Source organism: Ictidomys tridecemlineatus, chromosome 1, assembly GCF_052094955.1.
Source record: "Ictidomys tridecemlineatus isolate mIctTri1 chromosome 1, mIctTri1.hap1, whole genome shotgun sequence".
Lineage (NCBI taxonomy): Eukaryota > Metazoa > Chordata > Mammalia > Rodentia > Sciuridae > Ictidomys > Ictidomys tridecemlineatus.
Genome location: NC_135477.1, coordinates 99041127 through 99067641, shown reverse-complemented (window position 1 = coordinate 99067641; position 26515 = coordinate 99041127). Strand labels below are relative to the sequence as shown.

The following is a 26515-nucleotide window of genomic DNA, read 5'->3' as shown; positions in this document are numbered from 1 at the left end:
ATCACTAACATATTTTGTATGGTATGAAGTTAGCCCCAAATTCAAGTATTTATAATATTCATCCCAAATGAAAGCCTCTCTGTACTGGCTGACATGTGAAATTTAAATAGATCAGATTGACATTTTTCCCTGCATGTATGTTTTTGATCATTAAACCTCCAATCTTATAAGTTTGTACTTTAAGAGCCCAGGCAGGTTTAAGGAGTCATAATGTAATAGTATAGAACATAACACGTAAAAGATAATTTTCAAGTTTCTTTGTTTTTAAAGTGCTCCATGTGCTATATTAAATCATCTTCAGGTGATAGAAATCCATTACAACTAGTAATAATTTTACAAAAAAGATCAGTTAAACAAGAATAAGTTGTTCAAGTATGTATGAATACATAGATTAAGAGATGCAAAAACTCTTTAGCATAATCAAATCCAAATAATACAAAAATCCACTAACATACACAAGAGGGATGGCAAAGTTGTTAAGGAGGAATGTCAGAGTGTCAGATAAATTTAAAGGGTAACTAATGTATAAAAGCAATTATGACTATTTCAGTAACAAATATTTGTCCAACAAAACATAAGTATGTCCAACTGCTTAGAAGCTATATAATCATTAATTTTTTTGAGAAATTTTATGGCTAATAGGTTGCTTCATCCATGTTGTCGTCACTTTCTGCACCAAAATCATCTCCATCTTCAAAATATGAATTAATGTAGTCATTTTCCTAAGTGAAATGATATATTTCTTAGTAAAACTAAAATTAAAAAGTAGTAAAATTATTATTAAAGAATACAATGAAGACTGTTCCTTTAAGTTTATAAATACCAAATTTAGGTAATAAAATAAAACAGGCTTACAAGAAGAGTCTTTGGTTTTCAAAAATCTCTAAAAGACACATTAGTTTTCATACATGTCTGCCTGTGCTACTTTCTTTCTCAAGACACCACTTCCTAGTATTCTCAGGCACCAACTACTTTAGACACATGAAGGTTTGGCCAATTCATCACAGTAGATATATCTAAAGCAGTTTTCCCTAGTGGGATGATACATCGTTTAGTGAACTTAAAATACCATGTATCTACCAAATGCCTGGACAGGCATCTCCTTACTTTGACTTACCTACATAAGTGTCTATGTCCAGCTTATTAGGATTTTTCCAGTCCAGAAAGTTGGCCTGGATTCTCTGGTGCCAAGATTCAGAAATGTCTAGAAACCTAGCTGAAGCCCAGAGCCTTGTACTGGGAAGGGATGTGGCAAGGGTGAGAGTTCAAATGAGACCACCATATAAATAGTCATAATTCTATATATAACCTTAGCACATATGCATGTGTGGAAATGTAAGCAAGACAACTTATACAGAAAAGTAGAAATGAGTAAGGAAGGGCAACTCTAGTACCCTAAAGTGTATATTACTTGGTTATTAGACATAAGCACTTCCTTCAACTATGTTCAGTGGTTTGAATGAGGTAATTTTGAGAAATCATACGATATACGAATAAAGTAGCAGAATCTGTTGAAACTGATGGCTCATTTGATCCTTGTTTTTTTCTTGAATTACAATATTAAAAACCTTGAATAAGAACAAAGTTTTTGCTGGGGCTGTAGCTCAGAGGCACAGTGCTTGCCTAGCATGTGTGAGGCACTGGGTTTGATCTTTAGCACCACATAAAAATAAATAAAGGCATTCAGTCCATCTACAACTACAAAAAAAAATTAAAATTAAAGAACAAAGTCTATATTTTCTTGATTTAATATATAGGTATTATACAGATAATTTGTTCCATTTTATCCTTCAAAACAAAATGCTCATGAAATTGACAATTCATTGAGTAAATTAATGCCACAAATTTTCTACTAAATAATTAGTAGCTAAAAAGAGCAAAAAGGATAACTTTACATCTAGAAAGGCTTTAATGGAGTTCTCTTTTCAATTTCTCACTCAAAATACCCCGTTTCTCTATTAGTTTGAAGAAGCTTTTCGCTTTTAATTTTTTAATAAAATGGAGTTATATGTACCCACTTACAAAAACAATGAATACTGGGACTCAAGAAGAACTCTGCACTGGGTTTTAGCAAAATACTGCACAATACAGTTTAAATCCACTGTAAAAGGAGATCTTAATTTCAATCCAGATGTGATCCACAGTCAACTCAAGTGGACTTTTCCAAAAATCACTGTTGTCCAGAACACTGCCACTACCCACTAGAATCTAGTAGCACTCATGTGCTAGTTTTGACAATCAAAACTGTCTCCTGACTTTAACTAATGTTGGTTTTGTCTTGTTTTGTTTGTTTTTTGTACTGGGGGTTGATCCCAGGGGCACTTAACCACTGATCAATATTCCCAGTCCTTTTCTTAATATTTTATTTAGAGACAGGATCTCACTGAGTTGCTTAGGGCCTCGGTACATTGCAGAGGCTGGCTTTCAACTTGCAATCCTTCCTGCCTCAGTCTTCTGAGTTGCTGGAATTACAGGCATGCAGGCATGCACCACCATGCCCACTAACTAATATCACTTAAAGGACAAAATTATTGCCGGCTGAGGAGACCTGATTGACAGCAACATGTTTGAATTAGGATCTACACTTTGCTCCTTCTAGTCCAAATAACTGAGCTTTCTACAATACCAGTATAATCACACTACTACAATTCAGAGACTAGTAGGAAGAACTCAAGATACCACAAAAAAATATAAGAAACATAAAAATGAGAAGCATTATATATCAAAAAGAAAGGGCATCAACCATTTTTCCCTTGGCACTTAGAACAATGCCTGGTGTACAGTAGATGCCCACAGTCTTCTTAATTGTTTAATTAAAATAAAAGAAATAATGTCTTAAAGGAGTTGTTATAATAACCCAATCAATAAATGGGCAAAGGAACTGAACAGAAATTTCACAGAAGAGGAGATATGATCAGTTAACAAATATATGAAAAAATGTTCAACATCTCTAGCAATTAGAAAAATGCAAATTAAAACTACACTGAGATTTCATCTCACTCCAGTCAGACTGGCAATTATCAAGAATACAAGAAACTATAAATGTTGGCAAGGATGTGGGTTCACTCATATATTGCCAATAGGAATGCAAATTGGTGCAACCACTTTGGAAAGCAGTATAGAGATTCCTCGGGAAACTTAAAATGGAACCACAATTTGACCCAGTTATCCCACTCCTTGGCACACATCCAAAGGACCTGAAGCTACATCAATGTTTATGGCAGCTCACTTCACAGTAGCTAAGCTATGGAACCAATCTAGGTGCCCTTCAACAGATGAATGGATAAAGAAAATGTGGTGTAGGTATATCCAATGTAATATTACTCAGCCATAAGGAAGAATGAAATTATGGCATTTGCCAGTAAATAGATGGAACTGAAGACCATCATTCTAAATGAAATAAGCCAATCCCAAAAAACTAAAGGTGGAATGTTCTCTCTGATATGTGGATGCTAACACACATAAATAGGTGTGTGTGGTGGGTAGAAGTTTGTTAGATTAGACAAAGGGGAATGAAGGGAAGAGAAGGAAGATGGTAACAGGAGAGACAGTAGAATGAACTGGACATAACTGTCCTGTGTTCACATATGAATACACAACCAGTATAGTTCCACATCATGAACAACCACAAGAATGGGAAATTATACTCCATGAATAATGTGTAAGATGTCAAAATACATTCTACTTTAAATATAACTAAAAAGAACAAATAAAATATTAGAATAAAAAGAGTTGTCATAATTTTTCCAAGTGTTGAATGTTTCAGAAAAGCCATGTGAAATAAGGACTAAATTTTGTCTGTGGTAGAGTTCACAACAATAAATTGAATAACATGGAGGTAAAAATCAGATTAAAAATTTCTCAATAGGGGGAGAGAGGTGAGCAAATGATGACAGCTGAAGCAGCTTTGTGACAGCATGAGAGTTGGAAGGACAATGTGGGAAGCATTTTATACTGAGAGATAAATATGTAAAAAAAAAATATTGAAAATATGGAAAGGAAAATAACCTGAGGCTTATGGTTTGAAAAAAAAAGGGCAGAATGATTAGCACCAAATAGGATGAAGGGAATTTCTTCCACTGATAAAAAAAAAAGCAAAGGAAGAGGTAAGACACTGAATTTGAAGACAGAGAATATGAAATTAAGGGAATTTCCTCTAATGGCTCTATTTTCTATATGCAGTAACTATTTCCTGCCAAGAGTGCAAGAAAAAGTGGTAAAGAAGTGAGAAGAACAAAGATTATCTGAAACAATTATACAGTGGTAATTTAACAAGAGAAACAGAAAATATGTTAGCTGACAAAGTGGGGTTACTATTTTATTTAGTGGCATTAGTATCTGTGATTCCTCAGAAATGCTCACTACATAGGTTTGAAGGGAAGAAGAAGCAAAGAGCATTAAAGATCAAAGACTGCTTTTGTCTAGATAGTGTGCTGGGAGACCAAACATAAGTCAGAGTAATGGCGAGAGAATGAAAGGTAAGCAAGGATCTAAGCCCCTTAGAGAAGGAAATTAAAACAGAACCAATAATAGGAGACTAAGGATCAGTTGTATCAGCAGTCTCAATCAGAGTGCAATGAGAAGAGTGATCTGGAAAGAGAGCTGGGTACAAATAAGACATGTTTAATTTTAAATGTTTAAACTTAAAATTTATCTGCAAGAATAAAGAGAACACTCAGGAAAATTCTGACAAAAAAGGGAAGCAGGAAAGACAGGCCAACTTGTTCCAGAAGTAGATCAATGGAAAAAGAGTTCAGACACACATCTATAGTAAATATGGCAATCTAATAATGGACAGAGGCAGAGTTTTAAATCAATGAGGAAAACAAATCATTTAACAAATGGGCTTAGCAGCCAGTTAGCCACTGGAAAAATAAATTCCATCTCTCCATTTATATCAATAGAAATTTCAAAAAATGCAAAATGTAATGCAAAATAATTAAAACAGAAAGTCTTCACATTTGGAGCTGTTTCAGGTGAAGACAAGATTCAGAATATGTTAAAAAGAAGGTGAAATGGAATGGCTGGGCACAAGTTGCATATATCTGTAATCCCAGCAACTTGGGAGGTTGAGGCAGGAGGATCAGAAGTTCAAAACCAGCCTCAGTAACTTAGCAAGGCCCTAAGCAACTTAACGAAACCCTGTCTCAAAATAAAAAAGATTAAAAGGGCTGGGGATGTGGCTCAATAGTTAAGCACCCTTGAGTTCAATCCCTGGTACCAAAAAACAAAAACAAAAACACATTGAAATGGACTGAAGATGAAGTTCAGCAGAACAGAGAAGAAACTCTTAGCCTAGGCTTGTTGTATGAAGTGTTGACACAGCTGCAAAGAGGCTATGACCAATAAACTTGATTAACTAACTCCAGCTTTTGAAATGCACCATGTTTCTAAAATTGGAAATACCAAATCCAAAACATGGAGTCCTGATTAAGCCAGACACCTGAAACTAAACCATCAATATTCTCTAATAATGTCCATGCTGTCATGGTACCACTGTAAGGACTCCCTTCCAGACCTGTATGACTAAACTCTCTACTACCTTAAGTGGCTGACTAAAGTTTTGATAAGATTTGTTAATTGCACTTAATCTGATAAATTGCCTTAATTTATGGAATTCCACTTACAAACTTGTGTAGGAAGTTACTTTATCTTTCAGTTTGGCATGATTATCATTTCAGTGCTATAATAATCCTCTTGATACCAAGGAATTGATGCCAGTGACAAGAATATACTTCTGGTTCCTATCAAGCTGGTTATTGATTTTAATTATAAACCATACATCTGATTACTTATTAGACAATCTTTATGGTTGGTAACTGTTACTCTCCCCCAATAGACCTTTACCTCCTCTTGCTCTTCTTCATCATACTCCTCCTCTGCAGCATCCTCATTGTCGTCGTCATCATCATCACCTTCTTTACTTTTCTCTTTGCTTCCTTCTTTTTCTTCATTTTCCTCATCTGATTTTTCACCATCACCTCTCTTTTCCAATTCCTGTATAAGTGACTTTCATTAATTTATATGGAAGCACTAAACTTTGACCTCCCAGCCCAGCCTAAAGAGAACATACTTTCCTCTAATCCCATTTTACCTCCACACCATGAGTTAGAAACCATAAGTTGACTCAAGAAAGGAAGCACTCACTGTCCTATAATTACATGAGTATTTCTTTGATTTTGTAACTTAATAGCTGGATCTTAGGTAATGCTGTGTTTGTCAGCTCTGATGCACAATGCTTTATTTTTATGATTTCTATCCTACCTCCTTCTAAAACATTTGACATGATTTAGTTTATAGAGAAAAACTTTCAGAATGTTATTTTGTTTCCCTTTTAACATAAAAGGAGAAAAAAAAGAATGTAATGGTAATATTTCAAATTGTCCATGTTTTTGTTTATAAGTGAGACTGCTGAAAACCACAGTGTCATTCTGGGAGAAAGTATCCTAATCACAGACTATCCCTGTCTATCTCTGTCTTGTTCTTCATTGTTTACTTCACATTTGCAGGATTTTATAATATATCTGGAAATTAAAATTTAGATCACACTCAACGCAACTCTAAAAGAGGAAACAAAGGAGAGAATCCAAATTATGAAAGTTTTGATTGCCTGATGGCTACACTTATCCACTTGGTAAAAATCATTATGCTACCTTCTCATGGCATATAAACTTTACTTTAAAATTGCACCTTTGCATTTCTATTATGACTACCAATGATTTTCTTCATTAGATAAAAAAGACCTGTTGTTATTACTGTCACTCTCCTAAATTGTACTATTGCTCACTTTGCAAATATGTTAGAAATTCAAAAGTCTTCTAGAAGGTAGGTATAACAATAATTTCATATTAATACTAATAATGAAGGCTTTATTTTGGCTAATTTGTTATTCTTTTTCGTTTAACATTTTTTTAGTTGTCAATGGATCTTTATTTAATTAATTTACTTATATGTGGTCCTGAGAATCAAACCCAGGGTCTCACACATGCCAGGCAAGCATTCTATCACCATGCCACAACTCCAGCACCAATTTGTGATTATTCGTAAGTAGTAATTAGAACACTTATCCATCAACAAATGCACCATCTGTTTCACAATATATGTGCTTTGTAGATTATATATGAACAGAAAACCTGTTATATCTGAGATGGTTACAACTTAGCTATTTATTTGTTGGTTCTTAAATATTTATTTTTAAAATCCTTTTAATTATATCCAAGTTGAAGTTAAAGAAATCAAAGGCAATGAGAGGACATCATGTAGATTCAATTTCTTAGCAAGATCTCCTTTTCCTGTGTATACACACTCCTCTCAGGAAGAACAAATAAGACTAAGGTAATAGACATGAGATGATTTATTTTGATACCGTCTTTTATGTTGCCTTGTGAGTTATTACTACCTTGTAATGTGTGTGATTTTTCCAACTGGCAATGTTCTCGGAAAAATTACAAGTAAACAAAATACTTGCAGATAAAATAGATCTTTTAAAACATCTGTAAAACACACACACACACACACACACATATGTATATATATATATATATATATATATATATATATATATGATACTGTGTTAATACTAATTAATAAATGGCATTTTGTCTTTTCTATTTTAATCAGGTCATAAATAAAAAAGGCCTGAAATGCATAAGTTTGTGTAGTTAAAATGGAAATTGTGCTATAATCATTTAACTCTGTGCAAGGTATTTACTGTTTCTGAAAAAAACTATTAATTATTGTTTTATAATTAGTAGTTATTTAACCAGTTTATGGAAAATATTTTTTAAATACAGAACATTCAGTGTGACATAGGGATAAGGAAGTCTACATTTTTACTACTGTCATCTCAAATATCTTTAAATAAATAACTTCATCTTTCTACCCCACAGACCCAAACCAAACCCATAAAGTACTTAAGTAGATTAACAAACAGAAGAGTTCTATGACATTCTGTTAAAAAGTGATTCCAGAGCCACACAATTTATCTCAATACTTCCTCCTTCTGGGCTAAGGTACCGGTGTGAGCCCTTCTGATTGGTAGCTTCCATTTTCTCTTCTATGTTATTTAACTACCTAAGCTTATTACATTAAATATTTAAGAATAAAAAATAATAATATAATGTAAAATCATTTCAAAGACAGTTCATTTACATATGGAGAACTGTTCTTTTATCCTAAATACTATACAGGCACCACATAGAACCTCCCCTCTATGTCATGCAGAAATAAGAAACTTGTATGCCAGTTTATTGATGGCTGATTATTCATGAGATCTGACTGTATGTTGCTACCTCCCCATATAAGGGTATTCTATCAGTTTGAACCTCCTTTTGCTGAACAAATGAACAATCACAGAATCAAATAGAAATAGCTCTCGTAATATTAAAGTTGCTAACTCACTGGGATATCTAGATCTAAAACTCTAATTTTAACACTGTTTTCTGGAAATGGTATTAAATGTAAAGAATAAGAAAATAGTTTGTTCTGAAGAGAAACCACACCCAGAGGTGCAGATTAATCTTCCCTATAGCTTCTTACAGTCATTGCAGCAACTTTTTCCAGGAGGCTTTAAGAGCAGCCAGAACTGTGTTCAATCAGTACAAGCTAGATGTCCTGCAATCTCATCTATCATTCCACCACAGTTAAGCCTGACAGTTATTACTATTCCTTTATCAATCCTCTGGCTTTATTTTCCAGACATGTTATCTCAGGCTCAAGTATGGGCCAAAAAATAAAATAGCAAAAAAATGAGTTTCTGCCACCAAGTAAATGTGTCAGCTTGATCTGGCAAGTAATTGTGTTTACACCTTTGACTTCCTCCTCTGTAAGTAAGGAATAATAATACCCACCTCTCTTTTGGTGTTTCAAACTCTTAAGGTAATACTGCATGTAAAGAGCTTGTCAAAGAGCCTGGCACATAGTAAGTTCTCAGTAACTTACTGCTATTATCATCATCAATGCACAGTAAACACACACATTGGTATTGTGAGTAATTTAGTATAAACTCCAGGGAGAGCAATATGGCAATAATTAATCATTTTATATGTAGAAAAAACAATTGGCCCAACAAATCCATTACTAGAAATCTACTCATGTGAAATGACATACTCAACATGAACTTATTGCATCATTATTGATAATAGTGAAACACTACAAAAAAACATAATGTCCAGCATTAATTGAATTAATTAGGGCACATTCTTATAGTATAGTCACCAAAAGAATGAGGCAAGTTTTGATCAACAACTAATAATAATAATAATAATAAAAAGAATGAGGCAACTCTATACAGACTGATATGGAACCACCTCCAAGATATTTTGTTAAGTGATAAAATGAAGATGCAGAAGACTGGGATATACTGTCTTTTGTCTTTAAAAAGGGAGATTCTGTTTTTGTTATACATAAAAATATTCTGGAAGGCTATACAAGAAACATTGATAGTCAACAGTGAGGGAAATAAATGACTGGGAGAGGGATGGGAGGGCAAATTTTCAGTCTATTAACGTTCTGATTTATTTTATCTGTTTATTTTTTAAAATAGTATCTTTACTGTTAACTTGAAGCAGAAGGATCACAAGTTTGAGGCCAGATTAATGAGACTGTTTGAAAATAAAATTTAAAAAGGGCTGGGGATATAACTTAATAGTATTGCATACCTGGATTAATTCCCCCATATTGGGGGCAGGGACATGGAAAAAAGTAAGTGGGGCTGGGAGGTAAAGAGAGAAGAAAAAGATAAAAAATTAATTCCGTAAGATACAATTTTTTCCTCAATAGAACCTGCTATATATATTATAAGACATGAGGGGGAAAAACATTTTAAAAAGTGCATATATACTAACAGGAGGAAAAACGAGATTTTTTTTTTTTAAAGAACTATATTTTAGGCAACCTTTTCATGTTTCTCTCCTCTCCACAAATAATTCAAATGCAAGGGGAAAATAGGGATATGGTAGAAAAGAAAGCCTGTGGTAGAGGTTGAGGTACTTTGCCAGGTAAGTGGTCAAGAAGGATAGGGGGGAGGGAGAAGTGGGAAGGGGGGAATGGGGAGGTTTCCAAACGTCCCAGGTAACAAAGTTCAAACCTTCTCATTGGCTTTTGTGGAGGTTAGCTTCTGCCAAATCCATTTATTAAAAAGTAAGAGAAGGCTGAAAGGTTAAAGTGAGAAGGAATCATTTTTACATATTTTCAGTTTATTTTTATAGTAAGAAGAAAACCCTACCTCAATTTTTTTCAAAACATCTGCAGTATTAGCGAGTGAAGTACCTTTGTCTGTATCTTTTGCCTTTTTGGATTTTGGGTCTGCTGAAATAAAACCACCAGTTAACATATTTTTCTATAACAGCAACCATCATTATATTTTTGTGCCTTTTCATATGCTGAATAGTATAGTAGTATGTCACATGAAGCAGTCACATAATTTTAGACTGAATTTATTTTCTCAAAGAGTAAACAAAATAAATCATCACACCTCTCCAATGTCCAATCAAAACAAATGATAATCACCTCATAAGATATATTTTAAGACTGTAGCCAGATATATTTTTACTAAGTACTGAAAATTTGAACTTGCAATTAGTACCATTAGGGACAACAACGTTGCTAAAACGTTACCTCAGGTGGAAGCACTTTATTACCAGGAAATGCTCCCAAAATTTTATCTGCATCAGCTTTCTGTTCAGTCATTAGCATTTCATTTTAACCAAAGCAATGTTACTAGGTTTGAAAAATAAAAAAGAAGTGTTGGATAAATATGCACTTGCTAATGGTAAAAGAGACAAGAAAGAGGTTTTATTTGGTACAATAAAGAACTACATTTGGAGGGAAGAGTAAAAGGGTTAAACTGAACACATCCATCATATAAATCTCAAAACTCAAAACATATAAACTAAACATTCTAATTTGGGATATATAATTTGTTTTACCCATATAAAAATATTGCCTTTAAGGCTATTCTGAAACTGCATAGAAAATAGAATTATTTCACACATAAATTCTGCCAGCTACCAAAGCATTATGATAGGCTAAAAATTGTACCATTATCATCAAAAGTATTACATCTCTTTTCCAAGATCAAACTAAATATCTAGAAATTACTTGTTAACAGAAGAAAGCATGGCTTAGAAAGATGTAATTTTATTAAATATTAACACTTAACCTACAGAAGAAGAAATTTTTAGATTGTGGTGAATGACCTATAACTGACGGAATTACAATTTACTGTGTTATACCAAATTACCCCTTTAGGAGTTATTGAGCTCAGAGCTCCCAAACATGTATTAGTGAGGTTTGCTCAAACAAAAGTGACAGATGTAATGATCTTTATCTTTCTCTGCCCTCCTTAAGGGCAAATGCTCTTTAATATGAACTGTGGCACACAGAGTATTGCATATGAATGAGATCTGAATAAATATTGTAATATCAATGACAAAAACCTATTAGCTAAGAATGTGATTTACCCATATCATGAAGTCTTTTGCTCTAAGGAATACTTATCAAATTATTTAATTTCATAATATATAAGTCTGTTAAATGGATACTATACAAATGGTCAGGTAAATATTCTTATATAAATTACTGATTTGTTTACTAAAAGTCAGTTACAAGAACTGGGGCAGAGCACTTTCCTAGCAAGTGTAAAGCTGGGTTCAATCCTTAGCACGGCATAAAAATAAATAAATAAAAAACAATTAAAAAAAAAAAGAATCACACCAATCTATATTTAAGAAAAAGAAGTCAATTAAAGAATTGAGTCCACTCAGCATTTTTGCTACATATTATTTGGGTTTTATATAATGCCTAATCCTATATGAATAATTGGGGGAAAAGTATCAAAGACTATTTTGCTGCCAAATATAGCCAAATGTATGCATATATTTGAAATTTTGTTTGTTTCTCTTTCTTTCAACACCTGTCAGTAACTGATTCTTCAAGAAAACCTTTTTTCTCCTACGACTCTTTTGGTACTGTTTACTTTCTCTAAATCAGTGAAGGCCATCAAAAGGGAGAATACAAGCCTATGAAGAAGAAACCAAAAAAATTACACCATGTGCATAAAAATATTATAACAGAATGGGAAAAAGAAAGTTTTGTTATTGTTTTGATTTTTAATAAATGGAATTCTGCTACACTGGAAGATTTTACAAGATTAATGTATACATAAAGCTCCAAGGATGAGCAGTCCTTGAGAAATATTTGAAAACATTAATTCTAAAATGGACACATTTTTTTCAGCTCTTGAAAGTCTACTACTGATTTATGATCCATGAAGACATCGCCAGAATCTTTCATGCACATGTAAGTAGATAACTCTGATATCTCCATACTTTTTGTATTCAAGCTAAATATTTTATGTAATAAGACTTTAAAATAAGATAGAAATACTTCCAATTTATATAGATAGATAGATATTTATGTTTTTACACATATGTATACATAAAAACAAATTATATCCTTCAAACTGTACACTTTACTATATGTCAATGATACCTCAAAAAGCTCTTAAAAAAGCAATGGGTATTTCCTCTTCTCTTAGTTGCTAAGTGCACCGTTCTTAACTTCTCTGGCTACTCCCTTTTTCTTGATGCCAAAATTCTCTAAAGACTCATCTACACTAGAGGTTTCCATTCCTAAGGTCCCACTTACTGCTTAACCTATTCCAATACAGACCTATCCAAGTCATTTAAAAAGTTCTCCCTGAGGATACCCATGACTGATATAAAAAGATAAACTGATGTTTTTCAATCTTTGTCTTACCTGACCTGTCTGTAGCATTGTTTAACCTCCATGAACACTGCTGACCACTTTCTGAAATATCCTTCCCAATTATAGGTTCTTCCTCCTGTGGCTCTGGTTTCACCTCTCCCTCTCTTTCTACTTTTTCGCTCTGCTGATTCAATTTCCTCTACCAGTCCATTAAATGTTGGCATTACTCCAAGCTCAGGCCCTCTTTCCTCTTAATTATCGAATTGCATCCTAGATGATTTCATCCCTTCTCACAACTTCAACTATCATCTCTCTGCTGATGACTACCACCTCCATTCTAGGTCCACACCCCTGTTTCCCACAACATGGTCAAATATTTCTGTTTATCTCAAAGAAACCAGAAAAAACATCTCTGAACCAAATTCATGATTTTCTCTCACAACCTGATCTTTGTCCATGTCCCTCCAAACACCTCATGTTAGTAAACGCCTACTCATCATTCAATATCAACTCCACTTTTCCTAGAAGAACCATTCCCACACCTCCCAATGAAGGCAGTCATTTAATGTTTTTTTCTACATTTAACTGGCAACTCTAGAAAGGCATAGACAGTGCCACAATGCTCTGTGTTTTATTCCTCTGAACATAGTGTCTGGCAATAGCAAATACTCAATTATTTACTGAATGGAATTACTAAAGAAAAACAAAATGCAAACATACACTTTGGTATTTGTATATACAATATAATTCTATTTTACCAGTTTCCCAGTTGTATAATATTTTACTGTAGCCAGTATAATCATCAAAAATTTTGTAGATAGACAAATGAAAAAGTCTATATAATTGAAAAGATTCTCCTAGCACACAAAATTTCCAAAATTGAAAAAAGGACAACAACTAAACAACCCCCCAAAAACCCATAATAGTTACAAAAACAAAGCTTTGACATAACAATCAAAATGCTAGGCATATTTTAAGAAAAAACATTCAGAACACTGAACATAACTTCAGGTTGATAATACTGTTAACATAATTAAGCAACAACCTTCTACCTGCATTACTATTGCTACTAAATGTACCTTTTTTGCATTTTTTCCTGGGCATCATCTCTCTTGGGAGTCTTCTCCAATCTGGTGTACAAAAGAAGAAATATAAAAATCTCCATTTCCTCTAGGAATCAGTGGTATTGGATATATTTAAAGATATGCCAGTTGCCCATTTAATGACAATAAAATTTCTTAGTATCAAACTGTATAGATTTAAACTAAAATATAAGGAATATAACAGACAACGATAAATTTTCTCCTATAAAGAAAAAAATGCATTGAAATAACTTTGAAATAGTGCAATGAAATTTGGTGGGTACAAAATCTTAGAATAATTCTTTGGGGATGTTAGAATTACAACTTTTTTTGTTAAATATTATTTATTATATGACTACTTCGTAGTTTGTTAGTTTTCTCTGGCTGATAGATATTTCTTATGTATCTTTGTTTTTTCAAAAGTTAGGACTTGTGACCACAATACCAATACATGTGAAATGAAATAAACAATTCTAACAATTATCTGAAAACTTAAAAATATAAATAGATGTTGAAAGATAAATTCCCTCCAATAAATGTTTTTTTTTTTTTTTTTTGCTTAAATTACTTCTTCATTTTCTTTGAATTTTGAGGGATCTAGGGGGAGAGAACTACCAGTGATTGAACCCAGGGCTCACATATGCTAGGCAAGCATCCTACCACTGAATTATACTTCCAGCCCCTACTTTTAATTTTTAAGTATAGAGATAAGCAGAAAATTGAAGCAATATAAAAGCAGATTTAATAATACTCTGTTAATAAATAAATTGTGCATTTGTACAAAAGTTAAGTCTCAAGTCATTTTACATGAATTAATAAATTTTGCTTTTAATCTGTTTTTATAAACTACTCATAGAAGATCATAAGTATGTAAAGAATCATTTGAGAGATGATTATTAATGAAACAGAAGAAATGAGAGGGATCTATGAGTATTTCCAAGGGGCCCCAATCTTCTTGGTTGATTAACTTGAAAAGAGCACTAAAATCCATGAAAATGATAATGCTATTAGTACCACTTAGAAATTTACATAAGGGAATTTCTATAAAACTATGAACAAAGATAAAAGGTAAGTGAATTTAAATGAAGAAAACTGAGTTCTAATGTATTGGAAAATGACCCTGATGGATCATTTCATTTCTATAGCAACTGCTTTTTATTCACAAATGAAAGGGCTGGTTGAGACCTCCCCCACAGCCCATTCAACCCAAGGTAAAATTTTACATGTTGAAAACAAAACTCTTTTAGTTATGGTTCTAATGAAAAGGCATGCTAGCAACTAAAACTAGCCTATGTCTGCCTGAAGGAAAGGAAGATCCATGGGCTCGATTTAAAATATCCTTAAAACTAGTTTTTTACTCTGTCCTCAAAAGCTTTAAAATCATTCAAGAGCAAAGAAGTAAGTGTTCTTTGCAAATTAAAATTGTGACTGTGGCTTCTGAATCTAGAAAACCCAAAAGGCTTTAGCAAGTCCTATTTTTATAAGAATGTATTGTTATGGTATCAAAATCTTTTCCTCTTGGTTTCCAAAAGATTTACATTACAAATGAGTTACAGAAAATGAATCAGACTGTTTTCCTATGGTGAAATAGAAAACTTATCCTCAAAAAAGTATTTTAAGATCATCTGTTTTATAATACCTGGTTTCCACTCTTCTTTGTATACCTTCATATATCTTTTACTATACCTTTCAATATCTAGGGGAAAAAAGAAGAACAAAAAAAAAATCCATTAGAAATATCAAAAACTTAAGCCATTCTTCTAAAATAGTTGCAAACATCTGATAACATCTCTTATTTTATCTTTGGGAGTTTCCTACACCATCATACAATAGCTCGAAAGAATGGAAATTTAAAAATCAAGGACTAAATCAAGGATCTAAATTTCTTCTAGAAAATGCTCCCAAGTAGTACAATTATGTACAATTAACAAACTACTTGTTAATTGTACCTTGTATTAAGAGAAAGATAACTAAGAACAAACAGAGACAACCAGACAGAGCAGGCTTCTTTAGGTACTTAACTTACTTCAGATTAAATGTTTAATCCTGCCCTCAAAGTTCTCACTCATAAAAAGAGGTCAACAGAAATGAGGGGGTTATGCATTACAATTATTTCTTTTTTAGAATTTTCTGCAAAACAGATTCTATATGTTGAAAAAATTTAAATAGTATCTTAAGAAAAATTGTTTTAGCCATTCATCACTTGGGTCCAATGGAGGTTTTTTCTTTAACATTTTTTCAATATTTTTAAGTTACTTCCAAATTTACAGAAAATTAAAGAAATTATGAAAACCAACTATTGGAACCCAATTTAAGGGTCAAAAAATATGCATAAATTTCCCCAAAGAAAATGTATTACAGAACAAAGAACACATGACATTCTGCTTAACATGTCAGCTGGAAAATTAATATCAAAAGCACAATGAGATACACTTTATGTCCACAAAGATGGCTAGAAGGATGGCTATAAAAAAGACAACATGAGGACAAGGTGGTGAAGAAATTGAAGAATTTCTGTTGATGGAAACGTAAAATGGTATAGCCACTTTAGAAAAAAGTTTGACAGTTCCTCAAAATGCTAAATATAGTTATCATTTGATCCTAAATATATACCCAACAGAAATAAAAACAAATACCCTCGCAAAATATGTACATGAATGCTCACAGCAGTATATAGCCCCAAAGAGTCACTGACCCAACTGCCCATCCAGTGGTAATGGATAAGCAAAATGTGGTATAGCCATTCATGGGATAGTATTTAGCCATGAAAAGGAAGGGGCCGGTGCAATTCCAGTGAATTGGGAGGCTGAGGCAGGAGGATCACAAGTTCGAGGCAAGCCTCAACAACTTAACAATGCCCTAAGCAACTTAGTGAGACCCTGTCTCAAAATAAAAAAGTAAAAGGGGTTGTGGATGTGGCTCAGTGATTAAGCGCCTGGTTCAATTCCCAGTACCAAAAAAAAAAAAAAAAGAAGGAGGGAAACACCAATACATACTCTACTATGGTGAACCTTGAAGATATTATTCTATGGGAAAGAAGCCAGTCACAAAAGGACACATAATATATCATTCTATTTGTATGATCTGTCTAGAACAGACACATTCCTAAAGACAGAAAGCAGATTAGTGGTAGCTATAGTCTGAAGGTAGGGGAGAATGGAGAATGTCTACTAATGGGCATCGGGTTTCTTTTCAGGATGATAGATTAAAAAGGTTCTAAACATTAGATAGTGGTGTTGGTTGCATATAACTTTTTGTCTACACCAAAAATGATTACATTGAATACTTTGAAAAGTAAATTTTCCCTGTGTGAATTATATTTCAATAAAGATATTATTTTTTTACTGGAAGTTTTACTAAGAAATTAAGTAAAATAAATCCAAATTTATATTTTATGTTTTACTGGTTTTGTAGGTAAATTTACTCCAAATGGACAACTTTCTTTGAATACAGTTGATTGATTGTATCAGCTGTTTATACAAAAACCTACAATGTATATATTTTGTAATATACTGATTGTAGATCTCAAATATCTTTGTTTAAAAATATATTTTTTAGTTGTAGATGGACACAATGCCTTTATTTTGCCTTATTTATTTTTATGTGGTGCTGAGGATCAAACCCAGTGCCTCATACTTGCGAGGCAAGCACTCTGCCACTGAACCACAATCCTGCCCCTCAAATATATCTTTTAAAAAAAATTTTTTTAGTTGTAGATGAACAATACCTTTATTTCATTTATTTTTTTTAAGTGGTGCTAAGGCTAGAACTCAGTGCCTTACACATGCTCTACCACTAATCCACAACCCCAGTCCTCAAATATATCTTTAATGAGTTTAAACTTATCATTACTCATGGTTTTCTCCTGACATTTGCATCATCTAAATGATTCCAGATTACAAATGTATTTCTTTTCTCTCTCTCTCTCTCTCTCTCTCTCTCTCTCTCTCTCTCTCTCTCTCTCTCTCGCTTTTTTTTTTTTTTTTTTGCGGGGGTGGGGAGGTACCAGGGATTGAATTCAGAGCACTTGGCCACTGAGCCACATCCCCAGCCCTGTTTTACATTTTATTTAGAGGCAGAGTCTCACTGAGTTGCTTAGAGCCTTGCTTTTGCTGAGGTTGGCTTTGAATTCATGGTCCACCTGCCTCAGCTTCCCAAGCCGCTGGGATTACAGGTGTGAGCCACTGTGCCTGGGAACAAATGTATTTGTAATACATTCTGCCTTAGCATACCTGAACTTTCAATTATTTTTCTAATACTTTCATAATCAAATGCAATACTTTAAAAAACTTCAAGAGCTCATACTTCCAATGAAGAGGGATGGCTCAGTCATCTTTGCTCCATATTTGAAAAACATTCTCATTATTAAACTTATAATCACCACCGGATGTGATGGCACCTGCCGGTATTCCCAGAGAATCAGGAGGCTGAAGCGAGTTCAAAGCCAGTCTCAGCAACTTATGGAAGAATTAAGAAACTCAGGGAGACCCTGTCTCTAAATAGATACAAAAAAGAGTTAGGGATATGGCTCAGTGGTTAAGGGCCTCTGGGTTCAATCCCTGGTACCAAAAAAAAAAAAAAAAAAAAAAAACATTGAAATCATTAATATGATCAACCCAATAAACTGTTTCATTTCTACATAATCTATTTTTTCTTAATCATTTTTGGTTTTGCCTTTGACTTCAGCATTTGTCTGGTTACAAACAACATTGAATAAATTTTATGTGCAAATATCATAAAAGAAAAGAATATGTCACAAGATATTTTAGCAAACAGGATGTTTCAGATTCATATTATAAAATATTATGGGATGAGATCCTTTTCAGATAACATATTTTTAATTCTTAAAGATGTATTGTTTACTCATTGATTCTTGAATTTGAGAAAATTCATCTAAGATATAGTCATCTGAAGACTCACCGTCTGAGATTTTAGTTACATAATCAATTTCTCCATCATTATTAGTGCCCAGAGAGCTGGCATATATCTCTTTGCATTCAACTTCTGATTCATCTAAGAATTGTGAAATATCTTCCTCTGTCAGTTTTCTTCTTGCCATTATGAAGAGAAAATGAAAAATTCTGAATTCTCAATTGTATTCAAAACTAAAAGAGGACAAAACAACTGCAAAGATGGGGATCTCTACAGACTTCTTTTATATCTTCTTAAAAACTGATGTGACAGAAGGGCACAGTGGTATATTCCCATAATCCTAGCTACTCGGGTGGGCTGATGCAGGAGGATCTCAAGATCAAGGTCAGCCTAGGCAAATTAGTGAGACCTTGTCTCACAATAATTAAAAAATACAAAGTTCTGAGAATAGTTCAGTAGTGTCAAACTAGCATGCTGAGTTTGACACCTAGCACTGCAAAAGAAGAGAGGAAAAAGAAAAAAAAACAATGATGTAATACTTCAGACAATAGGACAACTGAAGGACAGCATAATAATGATGATTTATTTCAACACTGCACCATCCTTCTGTGTAACTTCATCAGAATTCCATTTTTAAAAATTTTAAATCGCCAACATAATGTGGAATACTTGATGAATGACAATGGAATTATTACTGTGATGATGAAATAGCAATCTGTTTCAAGATATGGGGAAAATAAGATCACACAGAGTTCACAGTCTATTTTTAATTTGTAAAAGGGTTCAATGAGCTGATAGGGTCAAAGATAAAATGAGTTCTCTTTTCTTTTTTATTCATTTATTTATTTATTTGGTAAATTTCTCTTTGTTTGGAAAACCTTTATGAAAGAATAAAAGTTATGAATATCAATCAGCACAAATAGTAGCAATTACTCAAAAAAGAAATTTAAAAATTTAAACTGGTTTTCATGGACCCTGATGGTATACATTGACAAATAAACAAAACCCTATTTATTCAATGATTGACCTTGTGGCCTTACTGCAGGTAAGCGTAAAATTCAATTAAGCTTTTGAAGTTCTTAAAATGGCTTAAAGAACCATCACTATAGTCATGATCCTGTCTCTTTGTCTGCAGACCATGTAGTTCAGGAACCTGAGCTGAGAAGCACTGGACTAGATGATCTCTATACTCTTGTGACTAAAACTCATTAAAATAATATTGATTGGTGTTTTTCCATTATAAAAAATAATAAATTTTATCACAAAGAAAACACTATTCATTTATATAATTTCCCCTGAAAATACTATAACTTTTAAAGATATCACAATATGAACTATTATTTTATGCCTATGCCCTCTGTTCTTTGAAAGATCTCAATTCCCTGATCCATCAGCCAATAATTATCAGAAAGTCTTGCAATTTCCCACCCTAATTGTTTGTACTAGTCTCTAGTGACTTAGTTCTCGACATTAGTCTATAAATCTCTCTTTCCTAATGCCCCCAGGTGGTAAATAAAAGGGGGAAGACTGGTGGAGGTACCATCATATAACACTTCATCTGGAAAATGGTTCCCTTGGAGAATTGGGTACTTCTGTTCTGTCTGGACAATCGTTTTTATTCCATAGTATGTATTTTATATATGTTTTTTATACAGCAATCCCCCCACCACCACCATACATAGTTTTGCCTCCTGTGGTTTCTGTTATTGGTTTCGTCAAACTGATCTGAAAATATTAAATGGAAAATTCCAGAAATAAACAAATCATGTTTTAAAGCATACCTTGCTCAGTAGCATGATGAAATCTCATGCAGTCTAGTTCCATCCCACTTAGGACATGAATCACCGCTTTGTCTAGGATAGCCATACTCCATATGCTACCTGTCCATTAATCGCTTAGTAGCCATATCCATTATCAATTATAGTACCAGTGTTTGTATATAGGTTTAGGTACTCTCTGTGGTTTTAGGCATCCACTGGGGGTCTTAAAAAATACCCAACACCAGTAAGGAGGGGACTGCTGTGTATATACATATATAAACCTAGATACATACATATGAGTAAGTATATTGTAAAAGCATATATATGAATGTCTATATTTTATTTAAAAAACCTTTATTTTCAATCAATATTTTTTTTAGTTATCAATGAACCTTTATTTTACTTATTTATATGCAGTGCTGACAAACAAACCTAGTGCCTCTCACATGCTAGGCAAGCACTATACCACTGAAATATAACCCTGGCCCCTAGGCCTTGAATCAGTATTTTTCAAACACATTACATCAAGAATGACAGGTAAACATGAGGATTTCAAGGAGAATTTACTTGTATCAATTTAAAAATTCTATAAAAGTTTTCTCCTAAAAGAAACGAAAGCAAATGATTCTACATAGATTTATATTTTATTGTATAGTTAACAACAAAAAAGTACCCCTTGATCCAGGGTTACAAGCCAGCTACTCCTACACTATATTATGTTCTTAATTAAACCCTGTTTAAAAGAATCACATAAATGCTTGAATGAATTTGATACCTTTTTAAATGAGACATGTGCTTAAATGGCAACATTAAATTAAGCAAATCTGTCCCATAATCTAGAGAAAAGACTAATTTCAAGAGAACTAAATTATACCCTGACCTATCATTTTTTCTAGTAAGAATATTTATTTAGTTCATTTAATCTTTATTAAATCTAAAAAATGAGAGCTTTAATTTCATTTTTAAACAGAGACAAAAGCATGCAATATAATCATAAAAGAAAAAAGTTAAGTAGTTTTGAGGAAAAATATTTCTTATCAAACCATTAAGTAACTTCAAGCAATATGTTTTGAAAATTAAGTGATCTTGCCTAACATTGCTTATTATGATCACATATCACCATAAGACTTCCTTTTTGACTCTTAGCCAATTCTGTCTTTCAGAGAGAGAAAAATGTAATGCATTTTCAATACTAATGGAATGAGATGATATCACAAGAGTGTCTCATGGTTTAATGATGTTGTTTTAAGAACTCAAGATGTATTGATTTCTCTAATTTTGATAAGTAAGGGCAGAAACTGAAAATCAATATAGTTCTACTGTGCTAAATAACTACTCAGGAGTGGGTTCATGTTCTCTAAAACTACTTCCCACCTCCATTCTGAAACTGTTGAGCCTTTTCCTCTCTGCCCTTAGCATTAGTAATGTATACATATTTTCGATTTTTAACCTAAATATTAAATAATTAGAGATATGCATAAAACAATAGTAATCATAGCATTATATACCTGAGCAAAAAACTGTAAGTAACCTTATATCTAACAACAGTGAATTATTTACAATTAATAATGCTATATCTACACAATGTAATAACAAATAGTTACTAAAACTTGTACTTTCCACTAGGTGCAGTGGTGCACACCTGTGATCCCAGCTACTTGGGAGGCTGAGGCAGAAGGATCACAAGTTTGAGGCCAGTCTCAGCAACTGAGAGGTACCATATCTCAAAATAATAAAGAGATAGGAGTGTAGCTCAGGGATAAAGTGTTCCTGAGTTTAATCCCCAGTACAGCAAAAAGAAAAAAAAATCTTGTACCCTGAGTTTTTTGAGAATAAAAAGGATATGTGAAAATGCTAATGTTACTGGGTAAAAAGCAGAAGGAAAGTATGTAACACAATTTTATAAAGAAAAAATATAGAACATACAATAAAATATTAATAGTTGTTCTATATACATAGGCCCTGGGTAATTTTCACCTTTTAAAAGTTTTTTAGTTTTCATAATTTTCACTGAACATATATAACTTCTATTATAAGAAGTATTTTAAAATATCAAGCCAGGTAGTGGTGCGCATGCCTGTAATACTAGTGACACTGACACAGGAGGATCGAAAGTTCAAAGTCAGCCTCAGCAACTTAGTGAAGCCCTAAGGTAATTCAGTGAGACCCTGTGTCAAAATAAAATATAAAAAGGGCTGGGGATGTGGCTCAGTAATTAAACTCTCCTGGGTTGAATACCCAGTATCAAAAAATAAATAAATAAAATAAAAAAATGTACAAAATATCTTTTCTTTCAAATCAACCATACATTTTTTAAAGGAGGTTGTTAATCTCCAAGCAAATCAAATAAACTTGCATTAAATGATCACATATTTTATACTTAGACATTGTTTATCCAGTCATTAAATCACAACATGAAACAGACTCATACGCACCTTGTTTTTCTTCAGGTGTTTCAATAAAATAAGGCATTCTTTTCATTGTTTCTCTCAATTCCTGTTTCAAGGCCAGCATATAATCTTCCCCTTCTCCTGTTTTCAGTGGCACTGGTTTATAATCTGTATCCTGTTTTAATTAGGAAACAAAGGTGTTTTTAGTAAGTTAAATATTTAACATCTCTTTCATCTACATTCTAGAGAATGTCAATTTTATTTAATTTTACAGGTATGTGTTTTATAGGCAATAACTTTTGCAATTAAAAGATGTTGAGCTTCCATAATCTATTTATCTTTTAGCCATTCCTACTTTATTCTTATTTTAGAGGTATGAAAGGAGCATAATTTTTTTTAATTGACCCTAAAAATTACACTGAAAATCATTTTGTTATATTGTCTATCAAACAAAGTGATTCCATAGCTTAAAAATCAAGGCACCCATATGGGAGAAACTGCTCTAGTTTCTATTAATCTCAACTATTGATGATGTAATTGTCGGAAGCAATAGCATAAGAATACATACATAAATAATAGCAATTATCATTTAACAAGTAGTTATTATAAACAGGATAATCTCAATATTCAACATTCAGTCGAGTATGGTGGTGCATGCCTGTAATTCCAGTGACTTGGGAGGCTGAGGCAGGATGATTTCAAGTTCAAATCCAGCCTCGGCAATTTAGCAAGGCCCTTCGCCAACTTAATGAGACCCTGTCTTAATATAAAAAAGAAAAAGGGGTGGGGACATAGCTCAATGGTAAAGCACCCATCAGTTCTATCCCTACTACCAAAAAAAAAAATAATAATAATACAAAAATTCAACACTCATTCTCTCAAAGTATTACAAGTATTTCCTTTTGTACAATGAAAAAATGATGAAATAAATACTTTTGAAGCCCATATAATGAGTAAATGGCAAAAGAGGACTTTGAAGACACATTTTGATTTTTAAATATTCCACGTACACATAGACACACATGCACATATATGTATAGGTATATATAATTAGACATATAGATTCATTGAAAAGTGAGTTCCCAGCATACATGGAAAAGACATTTTTTTTTATTTCAAAGAATAAGGATACAGTACATATGTTTGATTTGGAATGCATTCATTCATTCATTCTACAACTATTTCATGAATACCTATATAAACCAGACATGGTTAGAAAATAGGTGATACAATGAGGAAGTAGTGAAAGTCCCTGCCCAAATGGAATTTATATTCCAGGGAAGAAACACACAATAAGCAAGTAATACAATGAGGTGAGATACAGTTTCAGTTAGTGATAAATGACAAATACATGAAGGAAGTTAGAGGAAAGATAACAAGAGTGCATGAAGGTTAGAGATGGTTGATCTACACGAGGAAGCATGCATGGCCTCTTGGAGAAGTCACATTAGAGTAGAGATATGGATAAGATCAGCAAGCCATTCATGCAAAGATTGGAGAACAGATATTCCATACAGGGAACCAGCAGGGACAAAGACATCAGAGAACAAGAAGGCCAGAAGAGATAACAGAATGAGAAAGAGTGGTAGGAGGGGGTTGGAAAGATATGAGAAAAGCCAGACAGGCAGAGCCTTTGAACCAACATCAAGGAATTTTAAGTTTACTCTGAGTATAAAACACCATCAAGTACTAACATTCCTTGTATTTAGAAGTAATCTCTTCACACATGGAACAGAGCTTGTTTGTTTGTTTGACTGATTGAGGTACTGGGGATTGACCCTAGATGCTCTACCAATTAGCTACATTTCCATTCCTTTTAATTTTTTTTTTTTTTTTTGAGACAGGGTCTCCCTGTGTTTCCCAGGCCAACCTTGAAAACTTATTTATTATGTTTCTCCTGCCTGAGACTTGAGTCTCTGGGATAATAGGCATGCACTATCATACCCAGCTAAGAAGAGCTTGTTTTAAAAGAAACCCCTGTTAAAGGGACATTATGCCTATACCTGAGATATTCCTAAGATATTTGTCTAATGAATTTAGGCTATATTCACTATCAAAAAGACAAAATATCAAGAGCAAAAAGCAGAGACTCCTTATGTGAGCATATAAATCCTCTAATAAAGGATTTTTCCACTAGAAATTGGAAAAGATTCATGAAGCAAAAGGCATGTGGTTAATTATGAATTCTACCTTTTAAACCACAGCACATGCACATCTGGAAATGTGAACTTATATCTTAAGCTAGATATAAAGTTAAAACACTAGACACGAAGCCAGTTAAGCTTGCAACATAAGCACTAAATTTAAAAGGAACACTAACATACATATTTAGAGAAACTAGCAAAACTCAAAATGACTTTAGTAAAACAGGAAAATAACGAACACAACCATCAAAAAGAAAATTTCAGTGGGAAGAAAAGGACAAATGGTATACTAAGGAGCAAAATTACATTCTATAAATACAAGAAATGAAGAAAATTATTAGATGAAAGCATCATAGAATGGAAACCATTGTAAAACCTAACCTGACATTTTAAAATATTATTTTGATAATTAGACTACATCAATAATAAAAATAGAAGATACAAAAATTAGAAAATAATTCTTTCTTGGTTCACACAGTACTTAGCATATTGATAGAAACAAATATACAGTTTTGTTTTCACTATTTTATTTATTCATTTATTTATTTATTTATTTATTTATTTATTTTTAGCGAGAGGATTTTTTAATATTTATTTTTTAGTTTTCGGTGGACACAACATCTTTATTTTATTTTATGTGGTCCCGAGGATGGAACCCAGCGCCCCACACATGCCAGGTGAGCGCACTACCGCTTGAGCTGCATCCCCAGCCCCTTGTTTTCATTATTTTAAAAAAGCAACATAAACTGGGCATGATGATGTGTGTCTGTAATCCCAGTGACTAGGGAGATTAAAGCAGGAAAATCACAAGTTCAAAGCCAGCCAACAACTTAGGAAGACCCTTAGCAACTTAGTGAGATTCTGTCTCAAAATAATAATGTGAAGGGGGAAAAAAAAAGGTTTTAACTCGGTGGCAAAGTACCTTGGGTTCAATCCCCAGTATCAGAAAACAAAAACAAAAAAGATTTAACAAAGCAACTGGGGACTGGGGTTGTAGCTGAGCGGTAGAGCACTTGCCTAGCATGCATGGGCACTGGGTTCAATCCTCAGCACCACATAAAAATAAATAAATAAAATAAAGGTATCTTGTCCATCTACAACAAAAAGCAATTGGAAAATTAGAAAAGGTTTAGGGAAGAACAAATGAATAGCTAAATTAAAGGTAAGTAAAATACACTATTTTACTTTCTTATACTTGAGGATATCTTAATGCTATTATATAGTCAAACCCTAACAGAATTTTAATTTTCTCTGAAACATGAAAAATTACACATTGAGAATTCAGCTATAAGGTACTTACAGGAAATAGTGGAGGTGGTTTCAACACTACATCAGGTAACTTTTCACCTCTGCTAAATCCAACAGCCTCAATATTAAAGGTATAGGCAGCACGACCTCTTCCTTTATTCCCAGCCATCAGAACTAGTTATGCTACAAGAATGGCAAGCTAAAAGACACAATTAATGGTTAAGATTTACCAGATCATACCAAAAAAAAAGAAAAAAAAAAAGAAAGAAACAAACCAACATTTTAAAGCAAAATGCAGCAGAACTCCACCC

At 33.1% G+C, this 26515-nt stretch overlaps 1 protein-coding gene across 2 annotated transcripts in view; it reads right to left on the bottom strand.

Annotated features, from left to right (window-relative positions):
• Positions 1-130: 130 nt before the first annotated feature.
• Positions 131-26515, bottom strand: part of Polr3g (RNA polymerase III subunit G) — a 36069-nt gene continuing 9684 nt past the window's right edge. Inside the window, exons 2-8 of one of the 2 annotated variants that reach the window (XM_005315680.4) lie at positions 26257-26403; positions 22858-22987; positions 15430-15486; positions 13788-13838; positions 10226-10308; positions 5848-5997; positions 131-722 (exon numbers count right to left, since the gene is read on the bottom strand). In XM_005315680.4, the coding sequence (XP_005315737.1) occupies positions 636-722; positions 5848-5997; positions 10226-10308; positions 13788-13838; positions 15430-15486; positions 22858-22987; positions 26257-26373 (675 nt within the window). In that variant the 5' untranslated portion in view covers positions 26374-26403 and the 3' untranslated portion in view covers positions 131-635. The remainder of the gene's footprint in view (positions 723-5847; positions 5998-10225; positions 10309-13787; positions 13839-15429; positions 15487-22857; positions 22988-26256; positions 26404-26515) is intronic. The other variant, XM_040272008.2, reaches the window with a different exon arrangement.